General features: G+C 42.4%; 1 protein-coding gene across 1 annotated transcript in view; it reads right to left on the bottom strand.

The window, feature by feature from the left end:
• blk (BLK proto-oncogene, Src family tyrosine kinase) overlaps window positions 1-25749 on the bottom strand; it is a 66558-nt gene that overhangs the window by 15422 nt on the left and 25387 nt on the right. Inside the window, exons 10-11 of the mRNA XM_071412478.1 lie at window positions 23456-23532; window positions 20630-20780 (exon numbers count right to left, since the gene is read on the bottom strand). Coding sequence (XP_071268579.1) covers window positions 20630-20780; window positions 23456-23532 — 228 coding nt within the window. The remainder of the gene's footprint in view (window positions 1-20629; window positions 20781-23455; window positions 23533-25749) is intronic.

Below are 25749 nucleotides of genomic sequence, written 5' to 3'. Positions count from 1 at the left end.
CACCACTAGACATGTTACTGTCCACCACTAGACATGTTACTGTCCACCACTATACATGTTACTGTCCACCACTAGACATGTTACTGTCCACCACTAGACATGTTACTGTCCACCACTAGACATGTTACTATCCACCACTATACATGTTACTGTCCACCACTATACATGTTACTGTCCACCACTAGACATGTTACTGTCCACCACTAGACATGTTACTGTCCACCACTATACATGATACTGTCCACCACTAGACATGTTACTGTCCACCACTAGACATGTTACTGTCCACCACTAGACATGTTTCTGTCCACCACTAGACATGTTACTGTCCACCACTAGACATGTTACTGTCCACCACTAGACATGTTACTGTCCACCACTATACATGTTACTGTCCACCACTAGACATGTTACTGTCCACCACTAGACATGTTACTGTCCACCACTAGACATGTTACTGTCCACCACTAGACATGTTACTGTCCACCACTAGACATGTTACTATCCACCACTAGACATGTTACTGTCCAGCACTAGACATGTTACTGTCCACCACTAGACATGTTACTGTCCACCACTAGACATGTTACTGTCCACCACTAGACATGTTACTGTCCACCACTAGACATGTTACTGTCCACCACTATACATGTTTCTGTCCACCACTAGACATGTTACTGTCCACCACTAGACATGTTACTGTCCACCACTAGACATGTTACTGTCCACCACTAGACATGTTACTGTCCACCACTAGACATGTTACTGTCCACCACTATACATGTTACTGTCCACCACTAGACATGTTACTGTCCACCACTAGACATGTTACTGTCCACTACTAGACTAGACATGTTTCTGTCCACCACTAGACATGTTACTGTCCACCACTAGACATGTTACTGTCCACGACTAGACATGTTACTGTCCACCACTAGACATGTTACTGTTCACCACTAGACATGTTACTGTCCACCACTATACATGTTACTGTCCACCACTAGACATGTTACTGTCCACCACTAGACATGTTACTGTCCACCACTAGACATGTTACTGTCCACCACTAGACATGTTACTATCCACCACTATACATGTTACTGTCCACCACTATACATGTTACTGTCCACCACTAGACATGTTACTGTCCACCACTAGACATGTTACTGTCCACCACTATACATGATACTGTCCACCACTAGACATGTTACTGTCCACCACTAGACATGTTACTGTCCACCACTAGACATGTTTCTGTCCACCACTAGACATGTTACTGTCCACCACTAGACATGTTACTGTCCACCACTAGACATGTTACTGTCCACCACTAGACATGTTACTGTCCACCACTAGACATGTTACTGTCCACCACTAGACATGTTACTGTCCACCACTAAACATGTTACTGTCCACCACTAGACATGTTACTGTCCACCACTATACATGTTACTGTCCACCACTAGACATGTTACTGTCCACCACTAGACATGTTACTGTCCACCACTAGACATGTTACTGTCCACCACTAGACATGTTACTGTCCACCACTAGACATGTTACTGTCCACCACTAAACATGTTACTGTCCACCACTAGACATGTTACTGTCCACCACTATACATGTTACTGTCCACCACTATACATGATACTGTCCACCACTAGACATGTTACTGTCCACCACTAGACATGTTACTGTCCACCACTATACATGATACTGTCCACCACTAGACATGTTACTGTCCACCACTAGACATGTTACTGTCCACCACTAGACATGTTACTGTCCACCACTAGACATGTTACTGTCCACCACTAGACATGTTACTGTCCACCATTAGACATGTTACTGTCCACCACTAGACATGTTACTGTCCACCACTAGACATGTTACTGTCCACCACTAGACATGTTACTGTTCACCACTAGACATGTTACTGTCCACCACTAGACATGTTACTGTCCACCACTAGACATGTTACTGTCCACCACTAGACATGTTACTGTCCACCACTAGACATGTTACTGTCCACCACTAGACATGTTACTGTCCACCACTATACATGTTACTGTCCACCACTAGACATGTTACTGTCCACCACTAGACATGTTACTGTCCACCACTAGACATGTTACTATCCACCACTATACATGTTACTGTCCACCACTATACATGTTACTGTCCACCACTAGACATGTTACTGTCCACCACTAGACATGTTACTGTCCACCACTATACATGTTACTGTCCACCACTAGACATGTTACTGTCCACCACTAGACATGTTACTGTCCACCACTAGACATGTTACTGTCCACCACTATACATGATACTGTCCACCACTAGACATGTTACTGTCCACCACTAGACATGTTACTGTCCACCACTATACATGATACTGTCCACCACTAGACATGTTACTGTCCACCACTAGACATGTTACTGTCCACCACTAGACATGTTACTGTCCACCACTAGACATGTTACTGTCCACCACTAGACATGTTACTGTCCACCACTAGACATGTTATTGTCCACCACTAGACATGTTACTGTCCACCACTAGACATGTTACTGTCCACCACTAGACATGTTACTGTCCACCACTAGACATGTTACTGTCCACCACTAGACATGTTACTGTCCACCACTAGACATGTTACTGTCCACCACTAGACATGTTACTGTCCACCACTAGACATGTTACTGTCCACCACTAGACATGTTACTGTCCACCACTGGACATGTTACTGTCCACCACTAGACTATACATGTTACTGTCCACCACTAGACTAGACATGTTACTGTCCACCACTAGACATGTTACTATCCACCACTATACATGTTACTGTCCACCACTATACATGTTACTGTCCACCACTAGACATGTTACTGTCCACCACTAGACATGTTACTGTCCACCACTATACATGTTACTGTCCACCACTAGACATGTTACTGTCCACCACTAGACATGTTACTGTCCACCACTAGACATGTTACTGTCCACCACTATACATGATACTGTCCACCACTAGACATGTTACTGTCCACCACTAGACATGTTACTGTCCACCACTATACATGATACTGTCCACCACTAGACATGTTACTGTCCACCACTAGACATGTTACTGTCCACCACTAGACATGTTACTGTCCACCACTAGACATGTTACTGTCCACCACTAGACATGTTACTGTCCACCACTAGACATGTTATTGTCCACCACTAGACATGTTACTGTCCACCACTAGACATGTTACTGTCCACCACTAGACATGTTACTGTCCACCACTAGACATGTTACTGTCCACCACTAGACATGTTACTGTCCACCACTAGACATGTTACTGTCCACCACTAGACATGTTACTGTCCACCACTAGACATGTTACTGTCCACCACTAGACATGTTACTGTCCACCACTGGACATGTTACTGTCCACCACTAGACTATACATGTTACTGTCCACCACTAGACTAGACATGTTACTGTCCACCACTAGACATGTTACTGTCCACCACTAGACATGTTACTGTCCACCACTAGACATGTTACTGTCCACCACTAGACATGTTACTGTCCACCACTAGACATGTTACTGTCCACCACTAGACATGTTACTGTCCACCACTAGACATGTTACTGTCCACCACTAGACATGTTACTGTCCACCACTAGACATGTTACTGTCCACCACTAGACATGTTACTATCCACCACTAGACATGTTACTGTCCACCACTAGACATGTTACTGTCCACCACTAGACATGTTACTGTCCACCACTAGACATGTTACTGTCCACCACTAGACATGTTACTGTCCACCACTAGACATGTTACTGTCCACCACTATACATGTTTCTGTCCACCACTAGACATGTTACTGTCCACCACTAGACATGTTACTGTCCACCACTAGACATGTTACTGTCCACCACTAGACATGTTACTGTCCACCACTAGACATGTTACTGTCCACCACTAGACATGTTACTGTCCACCACTATACATGTTTCTGTCCACCACTAGACATGTTACTGTCCACCACTAGACATGTTACTGTCCACCACTAGACATGTTACTGTCCACCACTAGACATGTTACTGTCCACCACTAGACATGTTACTGTCCACCACTATACATGTTACTCTCCACCACTAGACATGTTACTGTCCACCACTAGACATGTTACTGTCCACTACTAGACTAGACATGTTTCTGTCCACCACTAGACATGTTACTGTCCACCACTAGACATGTTACTGTCCACGACTAGACATGTTACTGTCCACCACTAGACATGTTACTGTCCACCACTAGACATGTTACTGTCCACCACTATACATGTTACTGTCCACCACTAGACATGTTACTGTCCACCACTAGACATGTTACTGTCCACCACTTGACATGTTACTGTCCACCACTAGACATGTTACTATCCACCACTATACATGTTACTGTCCACCACTATACATGTTACTGTCCACCACTAGACATGTTACTGTCCACCACTAGACATGTTACTGTCCACCACTATACATGATACTGTCCACCACTAGACATGTTACTGTCCACCACTAGACATGTTACTGTCCACCACTAGACATGTTTCTGTCCACCACTAGACATGTTACTGTCCACCACTAGACATGTTACTGTCCACCACTAGACATGTTACTGTCCACCACTAGACATGTTACTGTCCACCACTAGACATGTTACTGTCCACCACTAGACATGTTACTGTCCACCACTAGACATGTTTCTGTCCACCACTAGACATGGTACTGTCCACCACTAGACATGTTACTGTCCACCACTATACATGTTACTGTCCACCACTAGACATGTTACTGTCCACCACTATACATGTTACTGTCCACCACTAGACTATACATGTTACTGTCCACCACTATACATGTTACTGTCCACCACTATACATGTTACTGTCCACCACTATACATGTTACTGTCCACCACTATACATGTTACTGTCCACCACTATACATGTTACTGTCCACCACTAGACATGTTACTGTCCACCACTATACATGTTACTGTCCACCACTAGACATGTTACTGTCCACCACTATACATGTTACTGTCCACCACTATACATGTTACTGTCCACCACTAGACATGTTACTGTCCACCACTAGACATGTTACTGTCCACCACTAGACATGTTACTGTCCACCACTAGACATGTTACTGTCCACCACTAGAGTATTCATGTTACTGTCCACCACTATACATGTTACTGTCCACCACTAGACATGTTACTGTCCACCACTAGACATGTTACTGTCCACCACTATACATGTTACTGTCCACCACTATGTATGTTACTGTCAACCACTAGACATGTTACTGTCCACCACTAGACATGTTACTGTCCACCACTAGACATGTTACTGTCCACCACTAGACATGTTACTGTCCACCACTAGACATGTTACTGTCCACCACTAGACATGTTACTGTCCACCACTATACATGTTACTGTCCACCACTAGACATGTTACTGTCCACCACTAGACATGTTACTGTCCACCACTAGACATGTTACTGTCCACCACTAGACATGTTACTGTCCACCACTAGACATGTTACTGTCCACCACTATACATGTTACTGTCCACCACTATGTATGTTACTGTCAACCACTAGACATGTTACTGTCCACCACTAGACATGTTACTGTCAACCACTAGACATGTTACTGTCCACCACTAGACATGTTACTGTCCACCACTAGACATGTTACTGTCCACCACTAGACATGTTACTGTCCACCACTAGACATGTTACTGTCCACCACTAGACATGTTACTGTCCACCACTAGACATGTTACTGTCCACCACTAGACATGTTACTGTCCACCACTAGACATGTTACTGTCCACCACTATACATGTTACTGTCCACCACTATGTATGTTACTGTCAACCACTAGACATGTTACTGTCCACCACTATACATGTTACTGTCCACCACTATACATGTTACTGTCCACCACTAGACATGTTACTGTCCACCACTAGACATGTTTCTGTCCACCACTAGACATGTTTCTGTCCACCACTAGACATGTTACTGTCCACCACTAGACATGTTACTGTCCACCACTAGACATGTTACTGTCCACCACTAGACATGTTACTGTCCACCACTAGACATGTTACTGTCCACCACTAGACATGTTACTGTCCACCACTAGACATGTTACTGTCCACCACTAGACATGTTACTATCCACCACTAGACTATACATGTTACTATCCACCACTAGACATGTTACTGTCCACCACTATACATGATACTGTCCACCACTAGACATGTTACTGTCCACCACTAGACATGTTTCTGTCCACCACTAGACATGTTACTGTCCACCACTAGACATGTTACTGTCCACCACTAGACATGTTACTGTCCACCACTAGACATGTTACTGTTCACCACTAGACATGTTACTGTCCACCACTATACATGTTACTGTCCACCACTAGACATGTTACTGTCCACCACTAGACATGTTACTGTCCACCACTAGACATGTTACTGTCCACCACTAGACATGTTTCTGTCCACCACTAGACATGTTACTGTCCACCACTAGACATGTTACTATCCACCACTAGACATGTTACTGTCCACCACTAGACATGTTACTGTCCACCACTAGACATGTTACTATCCACCACTAGACTATACATGTTACTATCCACCACTAGACATGTTACTGTCCACCACTATACATGTTACTGTCCACCACTAGACATGTTTCTGTCCACCACTAGACATGTTACTGTCCACCACTAGACATGTTACTGTCCACCACTAGACATGTTACTGTCCACCACTAGACATGTTACTGTCCACCACTAGACATGTTACTGTCCACCACTAGACATGTTACTGTCCACCACTATGTATGTTACTGTCCACCACTAGACATGTTACTGTCCACCACTAGACATGTTACTGTCCACCACTAGACATGTTACTGTCCACCACTAGACATGTTACTGTCCACCACTAGACATGTTACTGTCCACCACTAGACATGTTACTGTCCACCACTAGACATGTTACTGTCCACCACTAGACATGTTACTGTCCACCACTATACATGATACTGTCCACCACTAGACATATTAATGTCCACCACTAGACATGTTACTGTCCACCACTATACATGATACTGTCCACCACTAGACATGTTACTGTCCACCACTAGACATGTTACTGTCCACCACTAGACATGTTACTGTCCACCACTAGACATGTTACTGTCCACCACTAGACATGTTACTGTCCACCACTAGACATGTTACTGTCCACCACTAGACATGTTACTGTCCACCACTAGACATGTTACTGTCCACCACTAGACATGTTACTGTCCACCACTAAACATGTTACTGTCCACCACTAGACATGTTACTATCCACCACTAGACATGTTACTGTCCACCACTAGACATGTTACTGTCCACCACTAGACATGTTACTATCCACCACTAGACATGTTACTGTCCACCACTAGACATGTTACTGTCCACCACTAGACATGTTACTGTCCACCACTATACATGTTACTGTCCACCACTAGACATGTTACTGTCCACCACTATACATGTTACTGTCCACCACTAGACATGTTACTGTCCACCACTAGACATGTCACTGTCCACTACTAGACTAGACATGTTTCTGTCCACCACTAGACATGTTACTGTCCACCACTAGACATGTTACTGTCCACCACTAGACATGTTACTGTCCACCACTAGACATGTTACTGTCCACCACTAGACATGTTACTTTCCACCACTAGACATGTTACTGTCCACCACTATACATGTTTCTGTCCACCACTAGACATGTTACTGTCCACCACTAGACATGTTACTGTCCACCACTAGACATGTTACTGTCCACCACTAGACATGTTACTGTCCACCACTAGACATGTTACTGTCCACCACTATACATGTTACTGTCCACCACTATACATGTTACTGTCCACCACTAGACATGTTACTGTCCACTACTAGACTAGACATGTTTCTGTCCACCACTAGACATGTTACTGTCCACCACTAGACATGTTACTGTCCACCACTAGACATGTTACTGTCCACCACTAGACATGTTACTGTCCACCACTAGACATGTTACTGTCCACCACTAGACATGTTACTGTCCACCACTAGACATGTTACTGTCCACCACTATACATGTTACTGTCCACCACTAGACATGTTACTGTCCACCACAAGACATGTTACTGTCCACCACTATACATGTTACAGTCCACCACTAGACATGTTACTGTCCACCACTAGACATGTTACTGTCCACCACTAGACATGTTACTGTCCACCACTAGACATGTTACTGTCCACCACTAGACATGTTACTGTTCACCACTAGACATGTTACTGTCCACCACTAGACATGTTACTGTCCACCACTAGAGTATACATGTTACTGTCCACCACTAGACATGTTACTGTCCACCACTAGACATGTTACTGTCCACCACTAGACATGTTACTGTCCACCACTAGACATGTTACTGTCCACCACTAGAGTATACATGTTACTGTCCACCACTATACATGTTACTGTCCACCACTAGACATGTTACTGTCCACCACTAGACATGTTACTGTCCACCACTATACATGTTACTGTCCACCACTATGTATGTTACTGTCCACCACTAGACATGTTACTGTCCACCACTAGACATGTTACTGTCCACCACTAGACATGTTACTGTCCACCACTAGACATGTTTCTGTCCACCACTATACATGTTACTGTCCACCACTAGACATGTTACTGTCCACCACTATACATGTTACTGTCCACCACTATGTATGTTACTGTCCACCACTAGACATGTTACTGTCCACCACTAGACATGTTACTGTCCACCACTAGACATGTTACTGTCCACCACTAGACATGTTTCTGTCCACCACTAGGCATGTTTCTGTCCACCACTAGACATGTTACTGTCCACCACTAGACATGTTACTGTCCACCACTATACATGTTACTGTCCACCACTAGACATGTTACTGTCCACCACTAGACATGTTACTGTCCACCACTAGACATGTTACTGTCCACCACTATACATTTTACTGTCCACCACTAGACATTTTACTATCCACCACTAGACATGTTACTGTCCACCACTATACATGTTACTGTCCACCACTAGACATGTTACTGTCCACCACTAGACTATACATGTTACTGTCCACCACTATACATGTTACTGTCCACCACTAGGCATGTTTCTGTCCACCACTATACATGTTACTGTCCACCACTAGACATGTTACTGTCCACCACTAGACATGTTACTGTCCACCACTAGACATGTTACTGTCCACCACTAGACATGTTACTGTCCACCACTAGACATGTTACTGTCCACCACTAGACATGTTACTTTCCACCACTAGACATGTTACTGTCCACCACTAGACATGTTTCTGTCCACCACTAGACATGTTACTGTCCACCACTAGACATGTTACTGTCCACCACTAGACATGTTACTGTCCACCACTAGACATGTTACTGTCCACCACTAGACATGTTACTGTCCACCACTAGACATGTTACTGTCCACCACTAGACATGTTACTGTCCACCACTATACATGTTACTGTCCACCACTAGACATGTTACTGTCCACCACTAGACATGTTACTGTCCACTACTAGACTAGACATGTTTCTGTCCACCACTAGACATGTTACTGTCCACCACTAGACATGTTACTGTCCACCACTAGACATGTTACTGTCCACCACTAGACATGTTACTGTCCACCACTAGACATGTTACTGTCCACCACTAGACATGTTACTGTCCACCACTAGACATGTTACTGTCCACCACTAGACATGTTACTGTCCACCACTATACATGTTACTGTCCACCACTAGACATGTTACTGTCCACCACAAGACATGTTACTGTCCACCACTATACATGTTACAGTCCACCACTAGACATGTTACTGTCCACCACTAGACATGTTACTGTCAACCACTAGACATGTTACTGTCCACCACTAGACATGTTACTGTCCACCACTAGACATGTTACTGTCCACCACTAGACATGTTACTGTCCACCACTAGACATGTTACTGTTCACCACTAGACATGTTACTGTCCACCACTAGACATGTTACTGTCCACCACTATACATGTTACTGTCCACCACTAGACATGTTACTGTCCACCACTAGACATGTTACTGTCCACCACTAGAGTATACATGTTACTGTCCACCACTAGACATGTTACTGTCCACCACTAGACATGTTACTGTCCACCACTAGACATGTTACTGTCCACCACTAGACATGTTACTGTCCACCACTAGAGTATACATGTTACTGTCCACCACTATACATGTTACTGTCCACCACTAGACATGTTACTGTCCACCACTAGACATGTTACTGTCCACCACTATACATGTTACTGTCCACCACTATGTATGTTACTGTCCACCACTAGACATGTTACTGTCCACCACTAGACATGTTACTGTCCACCACTAGACATGTTACTGTCCACCACTAGACATGTTACTGTCCACCACTAGACATGTTACTGTCCACCACTATACATGTTACTGTCCACCACTAGACATGTTACTGTCCACCACTAGACATGTTACTGTCCACCACTAGACATGTTACTGTCCACCACTAGACATGTTTCTGTCCACCACTAGGCATGTTTCTGTCCACCACTAGACATGTTACTGTCCACCACTAGACATGTTACTGTCCACCACTATACATGTTACTGTCCACCACTAGACATGTTACTGTCCACCACTAGACATGTTACTGTCCACCACTAGACATGTTACTGTCCACCACTATACATTTTACTGTCCACCACTAGACATTTTACTATCCACCACTAGACATGTTACTGTCCACCACTATACATGTTACTGTCCACCACTAGACATGTTACTGTCCACCACTAGACTATACATGTTACTGTCCACCACTATACATGTTACTGTCCACCACTAGGCATGTTTCTGTCCACCACTAGACATGTTACTGTCCACCACTAGACATGTTACTGTCCACCACTAGACATGTTACTGTCCACCACTAGACATGTTACTGTCCACCACTAGACATGTTACTGTCCACCACTATACATGTTACTGTCCACCACTAGACATGTTTCTGTCCACCACTATACATGTTACTGTCCACCACTAGACATGTTACTGTCCACCACTAGACATGTTACTGTCCACCACTAGACATGTTACTGTCCACCACTAGACATGTTACTGTCCACCACTAGACATGTTACTGTCCACCACTATACATGTTACTGTCCACCACTATACATGTTACTGTCCACCACTAGACATGTTACTGTCCACCACTAGACATGTTACTGTCCACCACTAGACTATACATGTTACTGTCCACCACTAGACATGTTACTGTCCACCACTAGACATGTTACTATCCACCACTAGACATGTTACTGTCCAACACTATACATGTTACTGTCCACCACTATACATGTTACTGTCCACCACTAGACATGTTACTGTCCACCACTAGACATGTTACTGTCCACCACTAGACATGTTACTGTCCACCACTAGACATGTTACTGTTCACCACTAGACATGTTACTGTCCACCACTAGACATGTTACTGTCCACCACTAGACATGTTACTGTCCACCACTAGACATGTTACTGTCCACCACTAAACATGTTACTGTCCACCACTAGACATGTTACTGTCCACCACTAGACATGTTACTGTCCACCACTAGACATGTTACTGTCCACCACTAGACATGTTACTGTCCACCACTAGACATGTTACTGTCCACCACTATACATGTTACTGTCCACCACTAGACATGTTACTGTCCACCACAAGACATGTTACTGTCCACCACTATACATGTTACAGTCCACCACTAGACATGTTACTGTCCACCACTAGACATGTTACTGTCCACCACTAGACATGTTACTGTCCACCACTAGACATGTTACTGTCCACCACTAGACATGTTACTGTCCACGACTAGACATGTTACTGTCCACCACTATACATGATACTTTCCACCACTAGACATGTTACTGTCCACCACTAGACATGTTACTGTCCACCACTAGACTAGACATGTTACTGTCCACCACTATACATGTTACTGTCCACCACTAGACATGTTACTGTCCACCACTAGACATGTTACTGTCCACCACTAGACATGTTACTGTCCACCACTAGACATGTTACTGTCCACCACTAGACATGTTACTGTCCACCACTAGACATGTTACTGTCCACCACTAGACATGTTACTGTCCACCACTAGACATGTTACTGTCCACCACTAGACATGTTACTGTCCACCACTATACATGTTACTGTCCACCACTATACATGTTACTGTCCACCACTAGACATGTTACTGTCCACCACTATACATGTTACTGTCCACCACTATACATGTTACTGTCCACCACTAGACATGTTACTGTCCACCACTAGACATGTTACTGTCCACCACTAGACATGTTACTGTCCACCACTAGACATGTTACTGTCCACCACTAGACATGTTACTTTCCACCACTATACATGATACTGTCCACCACTAGACATGTTACTGTCCACCACTAGACATGTTACTGTCCACCACTAGACATGTTACTGTCCACCACTAGACATGTTACTGTCCACCACTATACATGTTACTGTCCACCACTATACATGTTACTGTCCACCACTAGACATGTTACTGTCCACCACTAGACATGTTACTGTCCACCACTATACATGTTACTGTCCACCACTAGACATGTTACTGTCCACCACTATACATGTTACTGTCCACCACTAGACATGTTACTGTCCACCACTAGACATGTTACTGTCCACCACTATACATGTTACTGTCCACCACTAGACATGTTGCTGTCCACCACTATACATGTTACTGTCCACCACTAGACATGTTACTGTCCACCACTAGACATGTTACTGTCCACCACTATACATGTTACTGTCCACCACTAGACTAGACATGTTACTGTCCACCACTAGACATGTTACTGTCCACCACTAGACATGTTACTGTCCACCACTAGACTATACATGTTACTGTCCACCACTAGACATGTTACTGTCCACCACTAGACATGTTACTGTCCACCACTAGACATGTTACTGTCCACCACTAGACATGTTACTGTCCACCACTATACATGTTACTGTCCACCACTAGACATGTTACTGTCCACCACTAGACTAGACATGTTACTGTCCACCACTAGACATGTTACTGTCCACCACTATACATGTTACTGTCCACCACTATACATGTTACTGTCCACCACTATACATGTTACTGTCCACCACTATACATGTTACTGTCCACCACTATACATGTTACTGTCCACCACTAGACACGTTACTGTCCACCACTAGACATGTTACTGTCCACCACTAGACATGTTACTGTCCACCACTAGACATGTTACTGTCCACCACTAGACATGTTACTGTCCACCACTATACATGTTACTGTCCACCACTAGACATGTTACTGTCCACCACTAGACATGTTACTGTCCACTACTATACATGTTACTGTTCACCACTATACATGTTATTGTCCACCACTAGACATGTTACTGTCCACCACTATACATGTTACTGTCCACCACTATACATGTTGCTCTTGCTGCGGGTGATTCCCTGATCCACTTCTACGCAGGCGACACCATTCTGTATACACCTGGCCCTTCTTTGGACACTGTGTTAACTAACCTCCAAACGAGCTTCAATGCCATACAACACTCCTTCTGTGGCCTCCAACTGCTCATAAAAACGCTAGCAAAACCAAATGCATGCTTTTCAACTGTTCGCTGCCCGCACCCACCCGCCCGACTAACATCACTACTCTGGACGGTTCTGACCTAGAATACGTGGACAACTACAAATACCTAGATGTCTGGCTAGACTGTAAACTCTCCTTCTAGACTCATATCAAACATCTCCAATCCAAAATCAAATCTAGAATCGGCTTTCTATTTCGCAACAATGCATCCTTCACTCACGCCGCCTAACTTACCCTAGTAAAACTGACTATCCTACCGATCCTCGACTTCGGCGATGTCATCTACAAAATAGCTTTCAACACTCTACTCAGCAAATTGGATGCAGTTTATCACAGTGCCATCCGTTTTGTTACTAAAACACCTTATACCACCCACCACTGCGACCTGTATGCTCTAGTCGGCTGGCCCTCGCTACATATTCGTCGCCAGACCCACTGGCTCCAGGTCATCTATAAGTCTATGCTAGGTAAAGCCCCGCCTTATCTCAGCTCACTGGTCACAATAACAACACCCACCCATAGCACGCGCTCCAGCAGGTATATCTCACTGGTCATCCCCAAAGCCAACACTTCCTTTGGCCTCCTTTCCTTCCAGTTCTCTGCTGCCAGTGACTGAAACGAATTGCAAAAATCGCTGAAGCTGGAGACTTACATTTCCCTCACTAACTTTAAACATCAGCTATTTGAGCAGCTTACCGATCGCTGCAGCTGTACATAGTCCATCTGTAAATAGCCCACCCAATCTACCTACCTCATCCCCATATTGTTTTGATTTACTTTGCTGCTCTTTTGCACACCAGTATCACTACTTACACACCATCATCTGCTCATCATCAACTGCTCATCTATCACTCCAGTGTTAATCTGCTATATTGTAATTACTTTGCTACTATGGCCTACTTATTGCCTTACCTCCTTACCGCCATTTGCACACACTGTATCTAAACTTTCTTTTTTTTCTATTGTGTTATTGGCTGTACGCTTGTTTATTCCATTTGTAACTCTGTGTTGTTGTTTGTGTCGCACTGCTTTGCTTTATCTTGGCCAGGTCACAGTTGTAAATGAGAACTTGTTCTCAACTTGCTTACCTGGTTAAATAAAGGTGAAATAAAAATAATAAATAAATATATAGGAGAAAACTGAGGATTGATCAACAACTTGACAGAAGTGAAAATAAGGAAGCCTGTACATATTTAAAAAATCCAATACATGCATCCTGTTTGCAACAAGGCACTAAAGTAAAACTGCAAAAAATGTGACCAATGAACATTTTGTCCTGAATACAAAGTTTCAAAGTTGTGTTTGGGGTAAATCCAACACAACACGTAACTGAGTACCACTCTCCATATTTTCAAGCATAATGGTGGCTGCATCATGTTATGGGTATGCGTGTAACTAGGCAAGTCAGTTAGGAACAAATTCTTATTCACAATAACAGCCTACCCCGGCCAAACCCGGACGATGGTGGGCCAATTGTGCGCCACACTATAGAACTCCCAATCATGGCCAGATGTGATACAGCCTGGAATCAAACCAGGGACTGTAGTGATGCCTCTTGCACTGAGATGCAGTGCCTTAGACCGCTGCACCACTCGGGAGCAAGGACTGGGAAGTTTTTCAGAATAAAAAAGAAATCCAATTAAATCGAAGAACAGGTTAAATCCTAGAGGAAAACCTGGTTCAGTTTGCTTTCCAACAGACACTGGGAGATGAGTTCACCTTTCAGGAGAACAATAACCTATAACAAAAGACCAAATATATATATTGTTATTTAACCAGGTAAAGTTAACTGAGAACACATTCTCATTCACAGCAATAACCTGGGGAATAGTTACAGGGGAGAGGAGATGAATGCGCCAATTGTAAACTGGGGATGATGAGGTGACCGTGATGGTATGAGAGCCAGATTGGGAATCTAGCCAGAACACCAGAGTTAACACCCCTGCTCTTACGATAAGTGCCATGAGATCTTCTAGTGACCACAGAGAGTCAGGACACCCGTTTAACATCCCCCCTACACAGGACAAAGTCCCCAATCATTGCACTGGGATATGTTTTTAGACCAGTGGAATAGGTGCCTCCTACTGGCCCTCCAACACCACTTCCAGCAGCATCTGGTCTCCCATCCAGGGAGACCCTTTAACCCTTACCTTAACTTAAATTAATATACCTACCCTTTAACATTAATACATTATTAAATTAATATACCTACCCTTTACCATTAATACATTATTAAATTAATATATCTACCCTTTAACATTAATACATTATTAAATTAATATACCTACCCTTTAACCCTTACCTTAACTTAAATTAACATACCTACCCTTTAACCCTTACCTTAACTTAAATTAATGTACCTACCCTTTAACCCTTACCTTAACTTAAATTAATATACCTACCCTTTAACCCTTACCTTAACTTAAATAAATATACCTACCGTTTAACCCTTACCTTAACTTAAATTAATATACCTACCCTTTAACATTAATACAGGACCAACCCTCCTTAGTGTCAGAAGCAAGCCAGCAGTGGGATGCAGGGTGGTATTCTGCTGGCCTGTATATACTATACACGGGAGTTGTTTACCACGAAGACAGTGAATGTTCCTACAAACTATTGACTCAAGGGTGTGAATACTTAAGTAAATGTAATATTGCTGTTTTCACTTTGTCATTATGGGGTATTGTGTGTAGATGGGGGATAGAAGAATGTAATCCATTTTGAATTCAGGCTGTAACACAACAACATGTGGAATAAATCAAGGAGCATGAATACTTTCTGAGGGCCCTGTAGCTGTTTGTTGTTGATAGCAACTGGCTGACTCATTCAGAGCTAAAGTAACATTAGCAGGCTGGTAGGGCTAACATTAGCAGGCTGGTAGGGCTAACATTAGCAGGCTAGTAGGGCTAACATTAGCAGGCTGGTAGGGCTAACATTAGCAGGCTGGTAGGGCGAACATTAGCAGGATGGTAGGGCTAACATTAGCAGGCTAGTAGGGCTAACATTAGCAGGCTGGTAGGGTGAACATTAGCAGGCTAGTAGGGCTAACATTAGCAGGCTGGTAGGGCGAACATTAGCAGGCTGGTAGGGCTAACATTAGCAGGCTAGTAGGGCTAACATTAGCAGGCTGGTAGGGCGAACATTAGCAGGCTGGTAGGGCTAACATTAGCAGGCTGGTAGGGCTAACATTAGCAGGCTGGTAGGGCGAACATTAGCAGGCTGGTAGAGCTAACATTAGCAGGCTAGTAGGGCTAACATTAGCAGGCTGGTAGGGCTAACATTAGCAGGCTGGTAGGGCGAACATTAGCAGGCTGGTAGGGCTAACATTAGCAGGCTGGTAGGGCTAACATTAGCAGGCTGGTAGGGCGAACATTAGCAGGCTGGTAGAGCTAACATTAGCAGGCTAGTAGGGCTAACATTAGCAGGCTGGTAGGGCTAACATTAGCAGGCTGGTAGGGCGAACATTAGCAGGCTGGTAGGGCTAACATTAGCAGGCTAGTAGGGCTAACATTAGCAGGCTGGTAGGGCTAACATTAGCAGGCTAGTAGGGCTAACCTTAGCAGGCTAGTTTGCTAGCAACCTTGCAAGTTGATTTGTTACAATACATTCATAAAGTATTTGCTTGTAAGTCGGCTGAAAATGTAATCGAAACCAGTAGCCGTGAGTGCAAACGATTTGGTTTAATTTGAAGTTATACATTTGAAGTTATTCCAGCTGTAGTTTACATTATAGGGAAAAGGCCTGGCCTGCTGGGTCCTCCATATTACATCACACGTCGGAAAAACATTTTCCGACACTTCATAATTCTGATTGGTTTTATGTAAAAACTCAAAAAACAGAAACGTGAGGCGTAACTTTGTGTTGGGACTTTTCATTGTGTATAATAATGCAAATCCATATGTTACATGTGTTTACGTTTACGCTACCTACCCTTTAACCCTTACCTTAACTTAAATTAATTTACCTGCCCTTTAACCCTTACCTTAACTTAAATTAATATACCTATCCTTTAACATTAATACATTATTAAATTAATATATCTACCCTTTAACATTAATACATTATTAAATTAATATACCTACCCTTTACCATTAATACATTATTAAATTAATATATCTACCCTTTAACATTAATACATTATTAAATTAATATACCTACCCTTTAACCCTTACCTTAACTTAAATTAATATACCTACCCTTTAACATGAATACATAATTAAATTAATATACCTACCCTTTACCATGAATACATTATTAAATTAATATATCTACCCTTTAACATTAATACATTATTAAATGAATATACCTACCCTTTAACCCTTACCTTAACTTAAATTAACATACCTACCCTTTAACCCTTACCTTAACTTAAATTAATGTACCTACCCTTTAACCCTTACGTTAACTTAAATTAATGTACCTACCCTTTAACCCTTACCTTAAATTAATATACCTACCCTTTAACCCTTACCTTAAATTAATATACCTACCCTTTAACCCTTACCTTAACTTAAATTAACATACCTACCCTTTAACCCTTACCTTAACTTAAATTAATATACCTACCCTTTAACATTAATACATTATTAAATTAATATACCTACTCTTTAACCCTTACCTTAAATTAATATACCTACCCTTTAACCCTTACCTTAACTTAAATTAATATACCTACCCTTTAACCCTTACCTTAACTTAATATACCTACCCTTTAACCCTTACCTTAACTTAAATTAATATACCTACCATTTAACCCTTACCTTAACTTAAATTAATATACCTACCCTTTAACCCTGACCTTAACTTAAATTAATATACCTACCCTTTAACCCTTATCTTACCCATTCGAAATTAGTGCCTAAACATAAACACTTAACTTAGAAACTTGACGTTTGGAGAAATGGAACGATACAGCCGCAGGAGCAACAAAAACACTTCGAAATTTGACGTTTGGAGAAATGGAATGATGCAGGAGCAACAAAAACACTTCGAAATTTGACGTTTGGAGTAATGAAATGATGCAGGAGCAACAAAAACACTTCGAAATTTGACGTTTGGAGAAATGGAATGATGCAGGCGCAACAAAACCACTTCGAAATGTGACGTTTGGAGAACGTGGATGAGCCTCTAATTCTCCAATCATGACTGTGAGCGCTTGTTGGTATGACAGTAAAAAAAAAAAACAGCTGTAAAATAAAGCTGTCTTATATGAGCTGATGATGGTACCAGATTCTTTTTCAAATCAGGTCAAATCAGGTCAAAAGGTAAGGGTATTATCATTGGACCCTGCTGGTGATTTATGAACATTTGAACATCTTGGCCATGTTCTGTTATAATCTCCACCCGGCACAGCCAGAAAAGGACTGGCCACCCCTCATAGCCTGGTTCCTCTCTAGGTTTCTTCCTAAGTTTTGGCCTTTCTAGGTAGCCACCGTGCTTCTACACCTGCATTGCTTTGCTGTTTGGGGTTTTAGGCTGGGTTTCTGTACAGCACTTTGTGACATCAGCTGATGTAAGAAGGGCTTTATAAATACATTTGATTTGATTTGATTTTGAAAATTTGATTAGATTTTTAAATAAAATACTAATGGAAAAACACCTGGAATAGGCTGGCACAACATCACTATTGTGTTGATTAATTGATTGATTGATTATTTGATTGATTGATTGCAGTGAATCATTTTGGATTAAAAAGGCCTAGGTAGTCTAGCCACCTGAAGTGTGAAAATATCAACCACATTTGATCGTGTTCACATTTTCTCAGAACACAAATAAATGCGGTCTATTTTTAGGTAATGAGTAAATAGCTTAGCCTATAGAAACATGACGTTAAACAGCCCATTGCGGTGAATTCACTTAATAGACACTTTTTTTCCCAATAGCAATTAGCTTTTACTACATGTAGTGATTTGTATGCTTTTGATAATAATTAAGCCTGGTTTTGTCGTAATGTCGTAAGGTAGACTTACTGTACTGTAATGTTCATATGACAGGGTTAATCATTTTGTAAGGCTAGTGACACTTGATGAAGACATGGCTGTTAGCAACTCTGTGCTTTTGTCTTGAAGCTAAAATGTAACGTGTAGCCTACAGACAACAAAACAAACCCTTTGTTTGTCTACACATCCATACTCGTGAATTGTTGTATTTTCGTTGATGAATAGTTTGTGCTTACTGGCTAGTGGCTACTGTGATATTTACGGTTCATTTGAGCAGCGGACCAAGTGTGTCGCGTTGCCGGCCACAACCAAAAGTATGGCTTTTGGATGTCATGTCATTTGAAAATCTGATTTTTTTTGCCAGTAATTGGTCTTTTGACCAATCAGATCAGATCCTTTGCATATAATTGGCCAAAGGATCAGAATTCGGCTGCCTGTGTAAACGCTGCCTAATGGTCATACCTTCTTTTGCTGTGTTCTCTGTTTCCTGTGTCAACACTGCCTAATAGCCATACCTTGGGGGCGTTAGGTAGCCTAGTAGTTAGAGCGTGGGACTAGTAGTGGAAAGGTTGCAAGATTGAATCCCCGAGCTGACAAGGTAAAAATCTGTCATTCTGCCCCTGAACAAGGCAGTTAACCCACTGTTCCTAGGTCGTCATTGAAAATAAGAATTTGTTCTTAACTGATTTGGCAAGTTAAATAAAGGGGGGGGGGGGGTTGTCATACCTTCTTTTGCTGTGTACTCTGTTTCTATGATCCTGGCCAGGCCAAAGTCTGCTATCTTGCAATGGAGCGTCTCATTGACCAGAATGTTGGCGGCTCGCAGGTCTCTGTGGATATAGTTCTTCTTCTCAATGTAGGCCATGCCTTCAGCTATCTAGTACACGAGAGAGAGGGACGAGAGAGAGATGAGAGACGAGAGAGAGAGACGAGAGAGAGAGACGAGAGAGAGACGAGAGAGAGACGAGAGAGAGACGAGAGAGAGAGACGAGAGAGAGAGGCGAGAGAGACAGAGACAGAGACAGAGACAGAGACAGAGAGAGAGAGAGAGAGAGAGAGAGAGAGAGAGAGAGAGAGAGAGAGAGAGAGAGAGAGAGAGAGAGAGAGAGAGATGAGAAAGAGAGACGAGAGAGAGAGGAGAGAGAGAGAGACAGAGACAGAGAGAGAGAGAGAGAGAGAGAGAGAGAGAGAGAGAGAGAGAGACGAGAGAGAGAGAGGAGAGACAGAGAGAGAGACAGAGAGAGACAAGAGAGAGAGACAGAGAGAGAGACAGAGAGAGACAAGAGAGAGAGACAGAGAGAGAGACAGAGACAGAGACAGAGACAGAGAGACAGAGAGAGAGAGAGAGAGAGAGACAGAGAGAGAGAGAGAGAGAGAGAGAGAGAGAGAGAGAGAGAGAGAGAGAGAGAGAGAGAGAGAGAGAGAGAGAGAGAGAGAGAGAGAGAGAGAGAGACGAGAAACAGAGAGAGAGAGAGAGAGACAGAGACAGAGAGAAAGAGAGACAGAGACAGAGACAGAGAGAAAGAGAGACAGAGACAGAGACAGAGAGAGAGACAGAGAGAGAGAGAGAGAGAGAGAGAGAGAGAGAGAGAGAGAGAGAGAGAGAGAGAGAGAGAGAGAGAGACAGACAGATCATTTAGACATTTCTAGACAGTCATTTTTATTAAACAGTTTTCTGAGTTCTATTTTAGATCAGATAGAATCATTCTGGACCCAAACGATTGATAAAAACACGGAGCCTCATGTAGGCCTGCTACTGTACACACATGCATCACCGGATGTCAGACCATTTCAATACTCTTACATATTTTGTTCCTATGCAGTCAACAACGCTCCTTCACTCTATTCTAGTCAGACCTCGGTGCATCTCAAAGGATACCTTCTGCCTTATATAGTTCATACATTTTGACCAGGTCAAAAGTAGTGCACCACATTGTATAAAGGATGCCATTAGGAACGCATCTGCCTGACACAGTAAAGTGGGTTAGACAGGATATGTCCTCTCAAAGGAAGTGACACGTGTGGTCTCAGAGGGGCGCATGCCATGGTGTCTGGAAAATGTAAAAAAAAAAAAAAACGACCTCACTTGACTTCCTGTCCGGATGTTAATGATAGAACAGGGCGGGGCTGGAAAACCCAGCAGTACACAATCAGCCCCTCTTAGCCTGCCACAGAAACCACATAAACCACCTCATTTTACACACTAGCTAGCTAGAACTGACACTTTCCACGTGTTTGTGCCGAAAAAAAATATAAACTGCTTTTTAAAACGGATGTATGACAAGACTATAAATAGTTGACTTCTCTGAAATGTTTGTTTTGTTTCCTCAACTGGTGTTTGATTCAGTAGCTGCCTCATCAAATACCACCCTATTATCCTACCTAGTCCACTACACATGGGGTTTTGGTCAAAAGCAGTGTACACTATATCGCAATAGGATGCCACTTTAGGACACACATTGACTAGTGCATACCGTAGTGTTGCTAGGAAGATATTCAGAGAGAGTCTAGCGTTTCGCAAACTCATTTTTCATCTTTTTTAAAATCAAGACATGGTTTTGGAACAATGTCCCCCCACACATTGACTTTGTACCGGTACCCCCCTGTATATAGCTATTGTTATTTTACTGACGGTCTTTAATTACTTGTTACTTTTATTTTTTATTACGATTTTTTTTTTTAACTGCATTGTTGGTTCAGGGCTCTTAAGTAAGCATTTCACTGTAAGGTCTACACCTGTTGTATTCAGCATTTCACTTTAAGGTCTACACCTGTTGTATTCAGCATTTCACTGTAAGGTCTACACCTGTTGTATTCAGCATTTCACTGTAAGGTCTACTACACCTGTTGTATTCAGCATTTCACTGTAAGGTCTACTACACCTGTTGTATTCAGCATTTCACTGTAAGGTCTACTACACCTGTTGTATTCAGCATTTCACTGTAAGGTCTACTACACCTGTTGTATTCAGCATGTCACTGTAAGGTCTACACCTGTTGTATTCAGCATTTCACTGTAAGGTCTACACCTGTTGTATTCAGCATTTCACTGTAAGGTCTACTACACCTGTTGTATTCAGCATTTCACTGTAAGGTCTACTACACCTGTTGTATTCAGCATTTCACTGTAAGGTCTACTACACCTGTTGTATTCAGCATTTCACTCTAAGTTCTACACCTGTTGTATTCGGCGCGTGTGACTAATACAATTTTATTTGATTTAAAGATCAAATATAGGGGTATAACATTTGGCATATGATACTGGTCAAATATTTAAAATATATATATTTTTTTATCCCAGCCCCCGTCCCCCGCAGGAGGCCTTTTGGTAGGCCGTCATTGTAAATAAGAATTTGTTCTTAACTGACTTGTCTAGTTAAATAAAGGTAAAATTAAAATAAATAAATAAAATAAAAATGCCAAACGTAATACAGAGTCATACACAATCTACCGGATCATGTTTCTATTTCCTGTCGGGTAGTTTTTACATTTTTTTGTACATTTGACTCCGACAATTAAGTTGTTTAGAGGAATGACTTGTATGATGTCCCACCTGGGCTGACATGTCTATCAGTTTGGTGAGCTTCAACTTCTTGCCCTCGTCTGTTTTTAGGAAGTCCAACAGACTTCCTGTAGATAAGGAAAGAAGACGCGCGAAGCCGTTAGAACTGCAGCACGTTACTTCACAGTACAGAAACATCTAGGTACTTACCAGCATGCAGAAACCCTAACCCATTGTTACCACAAACTGTACATTTCTAGAGAAATACCAGGTAAATACCAGGCAAATAACAGGTAAATACCAGGTAGATACCAGGTAAATACCAAGTAAATAACAGCTAAATACCAGGTAAATAACAGCTAAATAACAGGTAAATAACAGGTAATTAACAGGTAAATACCAGTTGAAAGACCAGGTAAATAGCAGGTAAATAACAGGTAAATACCAGGTAAATACCAGGCAAATAACAGGTAAATAACAGGTAAATACCAGGTAAATAACAGGTAAAGACCAGGTAAATAACAGGTAGATACCAGGTAAATTCCAGGTAAATAACAGCTAAATAACAGGTAAATAACAGGTAAATACCAGGTAGATACCAGGTAAATACCAGGTAAATAACAGCTAAATAACAGGTAAATACCAGTTGAAAGACCATAAAAGAAAGTGTAATCCATTTTCTTAATAATATTTCCTGCAATGACTAAAGCACATAGCAGTGTCCTTCCCATTGAAATCTTATAATTTACTAGAGTGGCTGATGTCATGGACCTGCATAGCTCTAGAATGAGCTGATAATGGCAGCCATCTTGGTCAGGAATAAATTGCAATAGGTCATTATCAATAAAACGTCACAATAAGCTGCGTTCCGTTTGTCTTCTGGGGTGCAAGGAGACATCCAGCTCCACTAAAAACCTTGACAACTGCACAACGTTTTCAAGGGGATTGCAAATAAATGTTACCTTTATTTAGTTGTAATATCATCACCTCTTGAAGAGCATAGTCAGAACTACAAATTTCTGATTATTCCATGCAAAACAATTGCACACATTTAGCTCTATGGTCAGAGTTATACAGCATGTAACTGATCAATTAATCATGTACAGTGGGGCAAACAAGTAGTTAGTCAGCCACCAATTGTGCAAGTTCTCCCACTTAAAAAGATGAGAGAGGCCTGTAATTTTCATCGGTACACTTCAACTATGACAGACAAAATGAGAATTTTTTTTCTCCAGAAAATCACATTGTAGGAATTTTAATGAATTTATTTGCAAATTATGGTGGAAAATAAGTATTTGGTCAATAACAAAAGTTTATCTCAATACTTTGCTATATACCTTTTGTTGGCAATGACAGAGGTCAAACGTTTTCTGTAAGTCTTCACAAGGTTTTCACACACTGTTGCTGGTATTTTGGCCCATTCCTCCATGCAGATCTCCTCTAGAGCAGTGATGTTTTGGGGCTGTTGCTGGGCAACACGGACTTTCAACTCCCTCCAAAGATTTTCTATGGGGTTAAGATCTGGAGACTGGCTAGGCCACTCCAGGACCTTGAAATGCTTCTTACGAAGCCACTCCTTCGTTGCCCGTTTCATCTTCAATGCCTTTGCTGATGGAAGGTTTTCACTCAAAATCTCACGATACATGGCCCCATTCATTCTTTCCTTTACACGGATCAGTCGTCCTGGTCCCTTTGTAGAAAAACAGCCCCAAAGCATGATGTTTCCACCCCCATGCTTCACAGTAGGTATGGTGTTCTTTGGATGCAACTCAGCATTCTTTGTCCTCCAAACACGACGAGTTGAGTTTTTACCAAAAAGTTATATTTTGGTTTCATCTGACCATATGACATTCTCCCAATCTTCTTCTGGATCATCCAAATGCTCTCTAGCAAACTTCAGACGGGCCTGGACATGTACTGGCTTAAGCAGGGGGACACATCTGGCACTGCAGGATTTGAGTGTGTTACTGATGGTAGGCTTTGTTACTTTGGTCCCAGCTCTCTGCAGGTCATTCACTAGGTCCCCCCGCGTGGTTCTGGGATTTTTGCTCACCGTTCTTGTGATCATTTTGACCCCACGGGGTGAGATCTTTCGTGGAGCCCCAGATCGAGGGAGATTATCAGTGGTCTTGTATGTCTTCCATTTCCTAATAATTGCTCCCACAGTTGATTTCTTCAAACCAAGCTGCTTACCTATTGCAGATTCAGTCTTCCCAGCCTGGTGCAGGTCTACAATTTTGTTTCTGGTGTCCTTTGACAGCTCTTTGGTCTTGGCCATAGTGGAGTTTGGAGTGTGACTGTTTGAGGTTGTGGACAGGTGTCTTTTATACTGATAACAAGTTCAA

Source organism: Salvelinus alpinus, chromosome 8, assembly GCF_045679555.1.
Source record: "Salvelinus alpinus chromosome 8, SLU_Salpinus.1, whole genome shotgun sequence".
NCBI classification, from domain to species: domain Eukaryota; kingdom Metazoa; phylum Chordata; class Actinopteri; order Salmoniformes; family Salmonidae; genus Salvelinus; species Salvelinus alpinus.
Note: the sequence above shows the minus strand (reverse complement) of the source record. Positions and strands in the feature narration are given on the sequence as shown.